The following is a 12,165-nucleotide window of genomic DNA, read 5'->3' as shown; positions in this document are numbered from 1 at the left end:
TGAATTATTAATAATTTCTCTACATGCAAGCCAAAAAAAAATACTTTACAGAAGGCTAGATGGTAAATATTTTTGGCTTTGTAATTCAACTCAGTTGCATTGTGACAGCAGCCATAAGCAATATGTAAACAAATGCCTGTGGATGTTACAATAAAACTTTATTTACAAAAATAGGTCACAGGCCCAATTTTGCCTGGTCATGGTTTTATGACTTTTAAATAAACATTTATGCCTACCTAAATATATCTGGCAGTATTTACTTGGCGTTAATCTTACTAATATTTACTTGGCGTTAATCTTACTAATATAGTGGTAAAGGAATTAAGACAGGAAGCTACTTTTTTAGATGGAGAGAACACATTTCTAAAATTTTAAATACCTAATTTTTCAAAAGCCTCAAGGAAAACTAAATATTGTTATTTAATTGGTTTTTACTTATAAAAGTATAGCCTCCTTGTAGTGGGCAATTTTATTGATGGGCACATTTCATATCTAAAAATCAGCTAGAAAAATTGGGCTAAAACTCCTTCTACATAAAGGAGGACTTCAATAAATAAAATTAAAGCACATATCTTATTAGCTAGACTTTACCTAAAAGTAGCTGAGGGAAAAACAAACACTTAAGATCTAAGGGTTGGGGAGCAACCCAACTCACAATAATTTCGCTTTTCTATTATTTGGGGCTGAGGATGTGGCTCAGTGGTAAGGTTCTTGCCTTGCATGCACAAGGCACTGGGTTCGATCCCCACCACCACAAGTAAGTAAATAAATAAATAAAATGCAAGTCTAAGTGGACTTGTTTGTAACCAAGAAGACTGATCAATAAAATTCCTTTCTAACATGACATTTAAAAAAAAGAATATTATTTGTAATGTTCAAACAAGGGTAGAAATAATTATCACTGATCCCAAAGTCAGGCATTGCTCATTATCCCTTGATACTTTATGAATACTAAACCAGCCAAAATAAATGTACAGGTGAAGTAACGTAATGCAAAAATGTGCACACTGAGACAAAGAATTCATTTACAAGTTATACCCTATTGTAAGTCAATGACATACAATCCGTGGAAGTCACTTTTTGTAGTCAGAAATGCTGTGGGGATAGGGATGTAGCTCAGAGGTAGAGCCACTTGCCTAGCATGCTTAAGGCCCTGGGTTCATTCCCCAGGAGACAGAGAACACACCCTGTGGATATTTCTGTCGATTTCAAACTCTGAAAATGTCATGTATTCTATTTTAACTTCCATTATAAAAATTACACCTCTAACACTTTCTTGAAAGTACTGAAATTCAAAGAAAAGGGGGTTTAGAGGAAAATGACTTTGCAATGTGAATTAATGCAGAAAAAAGTCTTACTTCTGTAACAAATAAGCTCTGTGCTCTCTCCTCCGCATTGGCAGGAACTGTGGAGCATATGTAGCGACCCTGTCGTCTCAGGATGCCCGTCTGTGAACAAAAACATGCAAAAAGACTGAGTTAAGGTGGAGAACCCGGGCTCATGGTACAGCTGAACACCCACATTTTCCCTTCAGTATCTACCAATGACTGGGTGCAGCCACCTCCTTAGGTCATGCACAGAAGATTCTACTTGACATCTTGGTTTTTTGTTTTGTTTTGAGACAGGGTCTTGCTATATAGTTTAGGCGAATCTTGAACTATGTAGCCCAGGCTGGCCTCAAACTCAGAGCAATTCTGCCTCAGCCTCTCAAGTGCTAAGATCACAGGCATGCATCACCATACTCAGCTCTACTTGACATCTTAAAGCCAGGTCAAGCACCAGGCATATAGCTCAGAGGCACAGTGCCTTGTCTGGCAAGCGCAAGGTCCTGAGTTTGATTCCTGGTACCAAAAAAAAGCCAGGTCAGTAATATCTCCACTTCCTTCTGGATTGGGGCCCTGAGGAGTTCCCCTGGCCCTTCCTGCTTCCCCAAGGCAGGGTAGAAGCTTGTTTCATAGGTCTTAACCCAAAGTACTTGACCTAGTCTCATTGTACAGCCTTTGACTTACCTTAATAGGTTTTTTCTATTGTTGTAAAATATACACGACATTGTTTAGTAACAGTAACTATATTCACAGAGTTGTGTAACTGTCACTACCACCCATCTCTTAATTATTAACTATATCCATTCTTGTTCACTGCCACATCTTTAATGCCTAACAGCATGAAAAACTACTTAGGTAGAAGGTTCCCAAGGCTTCCCTCTTCTCCTAGGAACATTAGACCTGCTCTTCTTTCATGAGGCTTCAAAGCTCATTTTAAATAATAAAACAACTATACAGCTACTCAGCAAAGGGGGAATGTTCATGAAATTCTATATATGTTAAAGAAGGATACATTCTATTCCCCGCTTACTATATCCTTATCTTGCTTTATATGGAGCTTCCAAGATTTTTGAAACTAATTAGCCTGCTTTTAAAACATTCATGAAATGGCTTATCTCAAGAAATAGAACTATTAGGATCATTTTCAGCACATTTCTCATTACAGTACTAGAAGAAAAAAATTATCACAAACTTTTCTCAGTGGAATTATCAATTCAAGAACTTTTAATTATATGACATTTTTTCAACCACCCCTCTAAGGTGAGAAAAATAATTATAAACATCTTTTTTATTCTCACGTATCAAAGTGTTCTTATGTTCTCATTTGAAAAAGAAAGCAATTTTAAATCATTATAAAGACTTGATTTTAGCAGTTAAAATAATGTTTAGTGTATTTTACCTTGGTTTATAAGCAATTACTACTGATCGATTTCTAACTTTGATGTAATAAGTGATAGTTTTTTAACCAAAAAGCCTATCCCTTCTCCTGAGACTTCATCAAAATAAACTGGATAGTCTTCTTTAGGACATGTATGGATTAAGTGTATATTTTGTGTGTATTTCTTGAACTATATAATATCAGCTCTATTTTACATAATTTCCAAGGATGGCTGATGCCCTTTCCCAGATATGCAGATTGCACACCAAAGAGGGCAATCTATTTCTTCTGCCCTTGAGTTGAGGTAGGCTTTGACTAATAATATTAAAATGAGAAGGGTGTGGTGGCACACACCTGTAATCCCAGAAGCTGGGGGAGGCTGAAATAGGAGGATCACTGCGAGCTGGACGCCAGCCTGGGCTACAAGTGAGTTCAAGGCCAGCCTGAATTACATAGCAAGACCCTGTCCCCACCCCCTCCAAAAAAATAATAAATTAAAGTGAAAGGGACATTGTGTCAGTTCCCAACTTAGCTTTTGGGAAAAGGCAGTTTATATTTTTTCCTTCTTGGAAGCCAATCACCATATAAAATTTTCTACTCTCTTAAGAATACAATGGTGAAAGGACCTACAACCTTGACATACAGAGGGGCCATAACAGGGAAAGACGCCCCATCAGCCCCAGCAAGTTCCAGCCATCACCACACAAGTGAAGAGGCCATGCTGGACATGCCAGCCACCACAGACAGTAAGTAAAGCAAAAAATCACCTAGCCAAGAACAATGGCCAGAATCTGGAACTGTGAGAAACAGTAAATTACTGTCTTACATTAGTAGGCTTTGGGGTGGTTTGTTACTCAACAACACATAAATGAAGCAAGTCGGTAAGACTAGGACCATCTCCAAATTATAGTACTGAGGAAAACTGCTTTTTTTATGACAAAGTATTTCAAATACTACCTATAGCATAAAACTTTAGGACAGAGCACTGAGGAGATATACTCTATGCTGTAATCATTTCCAGATCACCCTTCTACTCAGTCAGAGTCCTAAAAGAGGTCAAGAACAATAAAGGCAAATTATCAGCTAGATCCTGAGCACATATTGCAGTACCTTTCCCTTCTGAAAAACATTTTACTTATCATTTGAGAGCTCAACATAGTATTTCTTCATCTGCCCATCCAAACCTTTACTGGCTTCTTACCTTCCATCAGACACTGAATTAGCTGAAGATACAACATTTAATAAAATGTAGTTGCTGTTCTTAACAAGCATAGAGTCTCATAAAAGAAGATGAAGAAATCAGTTAGTCAAGAATCCTAAGTACTATAGAAAGGTACAGGGAAAAGAACAAACACAGTCTAAATCTAACAGAAAGGCAATGAGGACATCAGAAAGGATGTACTGAAGGAAAGATGCTCAGGCTGAATTGTAAACAATGAGTACACGTTGTATTCAGAACAAGAGAAACTTGGAGATAAGTTTACCTTTGGGAAATTAAAAAGCAAAATCAAGATATAATAAATGATTAACTCAGTGTAAAAAAAAGGTCCTAGAACAATATATACTATGTCAAAAATTGCTTAGAGCCAGGCACGGTGGTGCATGTCTATAATCCCAGCGCTCAGGAGGCTGAGGCAGGAGGATTTTTGTGAGTTTAAGACCAGCCTGGGTTACGAAGTGAGCTCAAGGCTAGCCTAAATAGCACAGCGAGACCATGTCTCAAAAAGGTTAAAAAAAAAAAAAAAAAAAAAACTGCTTAGATAGCTGGGCACGGTCGGTCGCATACACCAGGAATCCCAGCTACTAAGGACACTTAGGCTGGAAGACTGCAAGTTTGAGGCCAGCCTATATAACTGAGATCCTGTCTCAAAATTTAAAAAGTAACAAAAAACAAAAAAGACCTGGAGATAAGAGTTGACCACTCCCTGTGTTCAAACTCCAAATGGGGGTTGGGGTGGGGTTTGGAACTCCGTAATTCTTTATTTAAACAGCACTAATACATTACTAACCTAGTCAACCTGAGACAACAATAAGCCCACAGAAAGAACAGGGTTCATATGGCTAGAGCAATTTCTCCATCCCTGCTTAGCAGGAAAGGCTAGAACCCATCAGGCTAGGCCTTCTGGAGGACTGGAAGACTTGGCTCCAACGTGGTAGTCGCTACTGGTGCCATTAGATTCCCATTTATTGCCTCTGCTCTGAGTACAGCCCCATTACTTGAATGTAATATGCTTCCCATTTGGTATTTCCTGATGGGAGGAGATGTACAGCCAGTAAAGGTATTCTGATCTTTTTCATTCTAGTTCTCAATGAATGTCAATAAGAAGGTATTTTGTTTTGTTCTCTTATAGACTTGGCAGCTACCACTAAGGTCCCAAGTTTGACCAAATCCATTCAGTGGACTTATAAAGCTGAGATCAGATGCTGTGTGGGGCTGAGCTTAAGATCAGCGACACATTTTGGGGCAAGGCCAGCCCTGAAAACAGAGGCTGCCAGAGGCAGATGATGTAAACAAATTGATCTCTAGCTCACTGGCATATCAACAGGTGTCTGGCCTTGATGTTCTTCCCTGTTAACTATAGCACAGATAGCTCTGAGAATGTTTTGCTTTCAGTGTTCTCAGCAAAACACAGAGACCTTTCACTTCCAGCCTCCTTTCTAATGTGTATAAATAAAGACGCTGATCATGCTGGGTTGTCACTGCCTCTCCATTAGAGAGGTCAGGTCCCACCTGGCCCCAGCTTTCCTTTTATTATGTGTCTAGTTTTTTCTAAATCCCTCTTTTCCCCCTGCCAGGACCTCCACTGGCTGCACGGGCAGCAACAATGCTGTACGTTTGTGACCTTAAAGCCATGCCCCTGAGACCTATATTCAAATAGTTGAATCCATTATCCAAAGGCTCTCCCCTCAGGCACATGTCCTTCTCTCCTCTACCAGATCACAGATTCCTCTGACGATAGGAGACCTATCTACTCATACTAAATACCCAATAAATGTTTCAAGTATAAATGAATAAAACAGTCAATGGAGATAGAAATAGAAATCTACCAAAATCCATCCATTATTCTCATATTTTTTTCCTGTTATAAAAAGTTCACTGGCCCTGTAGAAACTGATTAGAGAAAATTATAGCATAAGTGAATGCTCTATTTTAATGTTTCCATAGGTTTTATGCATTTAGTTACTTTCAAGTAATAGTATATGTATTTAAACCAATACATATTAAATTTCTGTATTTTTATTTAGCGTATAACAGAGTCTAACTTAATACCAAGAGACTGATACTCAGGGAGCACCACAGGCATTCTCAACAATGAACTATTTCCTTTATCATGGCTGTGGCATTCTTTTCTGTTTTCTTATATCAGTTGAAAGTACACTCTCACTAAAAAGATGGGTCTGCAACCTCTACAAATAAACACCAATATGGACATTCAAAGAATACCAACCCCATCCCTATGCTTAGAAATTATAGTCACCCCTCATTATCCTCGGAGGATGGGCTCCAGAACTCTCACCAGATACCAAAACTTAAGGATATTTAGGTCCATTATATAAAGTGGCATAGTATTTGCATATAACTGACCCATATCCTCCTGTGTATTTTGAATCATCTCTACATTATTTATAATCCCTAATACAATGTAAATACTATATACATAGCAGTTATGCTGTATTCTGTAGGAAATAATGACAAAGAAAAGGTCTGTTCATGCTCAGTATAGAAAAATTTTCCCCAAATATTTTCAACCTGTGGTTTTTTTGAATCCAAAAATGCAGAATCCAAGGAAATGGAGAGCCAACTATATTTGTACTCTACCAAGAAAGCTTTGAATTTAAAAAGGGAAAATATTTCCCATTTTTAAGTGTGAGAGGCATCTGAAAATTGAACCTAAGCATAGCTAGCATCTCAAATAACACTGGGATAGAAATACAAGCCAGGAGTGATGGTGCAAGCCTGCAATCCCAGCACTCAGGAGGCTGAGCCAGGAAGACTGCCACAAATTCAAGGGCAGCCTGGGCCACAGAGTGAGTTTAAGACTAGACAAGAAAGGAAGGAAGGAAGGGAGGAAGGAGGGCAGAGGGAGGGAAGGAGGGAAAGAGGCAGGCAGGGAAAGAGGCAGGAGAAAAGAAAAGAAAAAAGAAATCTCAGTACAAAACACAATTTACAAATAAAAGTTTTCTGGCCATTATAATAAATTATTTTCTCACAGTACTATTACTTACGTTAAATACTAGTAGTCTAAAGAAATTCTTAGTTACTTAGGCCAGGAATGGATGGAATCTTGTGAGGAGTTCCACAAAAATCACAGAATAATTGACAAGGAAGAGAACCTCGTGAAGTATTCTCCCAAAGGGCCAAATAAAAAGGAAGACACTTGAGAGTCCCAGGACCAATCTTTGTGGTACTTCTTTTTAATGAAGTAAAAAAAGTGAAAAACTGCCCCCAGATTCGAACTGCAAAGTAAAACTTACAAGTAGCTCCAAATGTAGTTTGAAATAAACTTTCAAATTAATCCTGTTAACTTCAAGAACTTTTTTTCTCTTGACTGATGCAATTCCTTGCAAACATGAGGATCACTTTGATGGCTCTCAGTTACATGTGGAAAGTATAGAATTTTGAGCAATCCCAGAGAGGTAGAGCAGGGACCCCCAGGCACAGGCACAGATGTGACAGGTTCCTTACTTGGGCCAACCATGGGGCTTCCTTGGAATTCCTTCCTGACATCCCTCACTGCTCTGTCCTGATGGTCTGCAGCAAGCCTGTTCTTCACTTGAAACCCACAGTCCCTCACCACTGACTCAATTCCTGACCCCAACCAGGCCAGGGCTCTGGCTTCCACACTTGACCTTGATTTCCCTGAAGTTATGTTTCCAACCACAAGAAATGTGAAGCAAATCATTTCATTAAACTTCCCATGGAAGAATCTGAGAAGCAACACTGGAAAGAGCTTTAAATGGAGAGCCAGGAAACCTGAGTCGCCATCTAAGCTCTGCCTCTCCTTAGCTGTGTTATCTTGGGGAAAACCTGAACTTTCCACATCCATAAAACAGATTCTTTTAGGATCTCCAGGTTTCCTTTGTGGTTTAAAAACCCCACAGTTCTATGAACATGGAATTCTGTATCTCATCCCTCTCAACTGGTTTATCTAAGCACTAGAAATTACTCTGTGAGAAGCAAAAACACAAGAGGCACCAGAAAAAAAGAGACAAGATTAATACTGTATTTGCTTTGACTTCTATTACTCCACTCATTTTGCTTCATGGAAGGAACTAGTGGAATAAAAAGAGGGCAGATTCACTATATACATTTAAATAAATATGTGAGTATTACCAAAGGCATTCTTTTCTTTTTTTCTAAACCCCCAATTTACATAGCATTAGATGTTTCATTTAATCACTTTACTATGCGTACGGAACTAGTAAAAATAATGGTTTTCATTCGTGGTGGGAAATATGCATATCCACTGGGTAGTGTATCATATTTTATAAGATTTCAATTAAAAGACTGGAACAAAAGGCCCACCCTTCCCCTAGGACCATATGAACAATGCGCTAAAGGTAATATCCCAGAAGTGGGTGGGCTATAACCTGAGGCAGTTGCTGGCATGGGGACAAAGCTCTCCTCCTCTTCATGGTTCAAAGGAACAGATCTAGGAGGGTCCTCCCTCAGGAGAAGAAGTAAACATCAAGGAGAGCCCAGGGAGGGAGTGTGGGCTTTGGAGCAGGAAGAGTTATTGAGTGCTAAGCATACCCTCTGAAGACCCTATCTGGGCCACAGTGCCTGCTAAGACCCTGAATCACAAGAGGGGAAAAGCCTTCTATAAAGAGGTGACTTGGTAAGAACAGGATTTCAGAATGGAGAGTGTGAAAGGGATATTTGCTAGGTAACTGGGAATTACCTCTCATATAGACTGTCCCTGAGGATAGAGGTCAGCCTGGAGTCAGAAAAAGAGAATGGTCCGAAGCCCATAGTGACCACCAGCTAGCTACAGGAGCCCACCAGGCCTCAAAACTCATACTCCTATCTAGCTCTGGTTAAAATGTGGACTACCTTTGCTGAGCAGTCAACTCCTCCCCTCTTTGCAAGCTAATATAAAACATCCTGTATGTGTGTTTCTTTTCATTTACATAATGGAACTATCGCTTCAAGCTTCTGGGGAATTTATGAATTTGTTAGAGAAATAGATTTTTTTTTTTTTGGTACCAGGCATCAAACTCAGGGCCTCGAGGTTGCCAGGCAGGCACTGTACCGCTGAGCTCATTCCCAGCCCCGAGAAATAGTACTTTAACGCTGGGTGTGGTGGTATAGAACTGCAACCCTAGCACTGGGAGGTTGAGGCAGGAGATCACCGAAAGCAAGACCCCGTCTCAAAAACCCAGAGAAAGACAGACACAGACAGACACATCATTGTGAGACCAAGTTAGTATTTTTCATCTGCAGGGAGGAGGGCAACTCTCATGGGCACAGAATGGTTGGAGGAGGGAAGAAAAGTGGACAGGAGACAAAAAGCAAAGCCCAGGAGATCTAGGAGAAAGCTCTTTAGGTTGCTGTCTCTTGGTTTGGTCCATCTTCACTGAACAATAAACCCCAACTTCAATTTTACTGTGATCAGCTGAGCCAAAGGGATACAAGCATCCCTGTCAATGTTTTAAAGTTACATCCAACCCAGATGATGAAGATGCCCACCAAAGCTCCAGGAGGACCTAGTAAGCACAGGGCCTGCCCGCAGCCAATACTGACTCCCAGCAGGATCCACACCAGAGCCAGGAGGACCTGAGAATTAGGTGCCCCCAGTCCCTGGGTTCTCCACAGCACAAGGCAACAGCGTTAACAACCAAAAGACAAGCCTGATGCAAGAGACCAACACTCAGGAGAAATACCAGAGTTGAGCCAAACCTTCGAACAAATGGACTTAACAGATATATACAGAATATTTCACCCAACAACAACAAAATACACATTCTTTTCAACTACACATGGTACTTCCTCCGAAATAAGCCACATACCAGTTAATAAAGCATGCCTATGTAAGTGCAAAAGAATAAAAATTTTTCCATGCATACTATCACATCAGAGTGCAATGAAACTAGAAATCAATAGCAAAAAAACCACAAAAAAACAGAAATTATGCAAACATATGGAAATTAAACAACACACTCTTAAATAATCAATGAGGCACAAAGGAAATTAAGGGAGAAATAATACAGTTCGTACTAGAATTAAATTATAATACCAGTACAACATACCAGAACTTAAGGGGCACACTGAAAGCAGTCCTAGAAAGCAAGTTTACATTGGCAATGCTCCCATCAAAAAAATAGAATGAGCCCAAATAAATAACCTAATGATGCATCTCAAGGTCTTAAAGCTACCTCCAATTTCAAATTACTTCCTCTATTAGATTACTGCTCCAAACAATTCCTTCCCTTCCTCCCTAGACCTGGGCCAAACTGCATGGCACATCTTCTGTGTCTGTAGAGTTCTCTCCCTGTGATGTCTGCTGGAAACCCCACTCAACTGCTTTGTTCTATATGTTAAATGTTTTGTATCAAGAGAAGTATTAAACTGTATTATAAGACAACTCTGGGAATTTAGGTGTGACTTATTGACAATAGAAGTAGTGAAGCCTTTCCAAATATCTGGCAGATACATTTGTTTCACAGCATATGATTTGCTTTTGAAAGAAGTCAGTACCAAGACAGGCTTGAAACTAAAATTCACACAGGGCGTTCCCACATTTCACCTCACAGTTCATGTCTTGGCAGCCAACCTACAGCGTATACTGATGCCAGACAACTCCATTTTCAGGGGAGCAGCTGCCTGGAAATGCTCAATGTTTAACTCACTGATATTAAGAAAATGAACAAAGCATGGGACAAGACAAGGGTCTGGGAAGTAAACCCATTAAGGTTTCCAGAAGAATTTAATTAAACCACGAAGGAACAAATTTAAACAACAGTATATGAGTACAGTACATTTCTCATGTACTTTCCAAGTCTAGTGTCACTTAACGAAGATTCTACCATAGATTCACCCTCTTGATAGTGGAGGGAGAGGGAGTATCTCCCTAAATGCTCCTCTTTACTGGGTCACGGATGGCCCCTGTAGTAGATTGACAATTGATAACTCCCCAGCTGAAATGGGTAAGCTCGGAGGGGGAGGCTCACCTGATGACTGTTGCCAGCAGCAAAAGAGGCAGAACTGGAGAAGAGACTGATGGAAACTGAAAAAGGCTGTTGAGAGCTGGTAGAAGCTGGAAGGAGCAGTTTTCTTGGGGGAGCTTATCATGCTGGCTTTCCTGAAGAACTTGACTGTTTTCATCCTCCGAGAAGCTTGGGACCTTGTTGGCACTAAGAATGGCTTCGGTTCACTTTGGGGAAGCTCTGGTCCTTACTCTGAGCATCGCTTCCTGGCTACGGAGGGGAAGATGGTGCACTGCCAGTGTCCTGGAGAAGCTTGCTGCGCTGGCTTTCCTGATGGGAACTCAGCCATCCTGATCATCTGAGGAGCTCGGAACCTCACTGTTGCTGACAATGGCTGTGGTAACCTTTTAGGGGAGCTCTGGTTCTTACTTTGTGCATAGCTTCTTGGCTCCAGTGCAGATCTCTCAGCCTGCTAGCACAGATCCTTCATCCTGCTGGCACAGACTTCCTAGATTCCACCACTGACCTTTGGGCCTTCCCAGTGCAGATCTGTGAAACAGGTCTGCATGAGACATTGTTATGGGCTCTGGGCCTCCAGAGGATTCATGGGAGGCATGTTTTGAGCTCTGGGTCTTCAGCTGGACTCATGCAGGACATTTTCATGGGACCCAGGCCCTCAGCTAGATTCCTTGGTCTATAGTTTGTGGACAGATTTCCTGCACTCTTTTGTATATTATTCTTTGGGTGACTATTATAAATAATCTTATAAAATATGTGTCCTGTATTATATTGTCTCCCCTTGCAAAATAAGTCCCAAACCATGAAAGCCCCCAAGCTACCACTTTTCATTGTCTTTCTCTGTTCTCTCAGCAGTGTCACCCTGCACCTGTGTGATGTCAATGACTCCCCCCACCAAGTACGCAATACAAGGCACCAATTTATGGCTCTCTTATCCACCACAGCATAGCATCCTAAGAGCTATTCCTATCTTTCCTCTCATCCCTCTCACCAATTCTCTCCACAGCTGTTATTATCTTTCTAAAACACTCACCTGAGCATTAGTCCTGGCTTAAAGTCTTCCAACAACTTCTCACTGCTACCAGTATAAAATTCAAATTCCTCCACATGAACTAAGACCTTTCATGACCAACCACATAAGCTTTTCTGGACTCATCTTTTCTCCTTCTCCAGCCCTCAGCAACATAAAGTATTTCTTAATACAATGACTGTAAGTAGCTCCACACTCTGGCAGCACACTGCCATCAATGGTTTGTGTACTATGCTGCTAAAATTACCAAGGCTGGGCCTGGTGGC

At 40.5% G+C, this 12,165-nt stretch overlaps 1 protein-coding gene across 10 annotated transcripts in view; it reads right to left on the bottom strand.

Annotated features, from left to right (window-relative positions):
• The window catches only part of Dock9 (dedicator of cytokinesis 9), a 218,672-nt gene that overhangs the window by 136,505 nt on the left and 70,002 nt on the right, over window positions 1-12,165 (bottom strand). For all 10 annotated transcript variants that reach the window (XM_013516091.1, XM_013516094.1, XM_013516099.1 and 7 more), the window contains exon 3: window positions 1,359-1,448. In XM_013516091.1, the coding sequence (XP_013371545.1) occupies window positions 1,359-1,448 (90 nt within the window). The remainder of the gene's footprint in view (window positions 1-1,358; window positions 1,449-12,165) is intronic.

The sequence above is a fragment of the Chinchilla lanigera genome, unplaced genomic scaffold (genome assembly GCF_000276665.1).
Source record: "Chinchilla lanigera isolate Chin_1 unplaced genomic scaffold, ChiLan1.0 scaffold00003, whole genome shotgun sequence".
NCBI classification, from domain to species: domain Eukaryota; kingdom Metazoa; phylum Chordata; class Mammalia; order Rodentia; family Chinchillidae; genus Chinchilla; species Chinchilla lanigera.
This window is presented reverse-complemented; position numbering and strand designations above follow the sequence as displayed.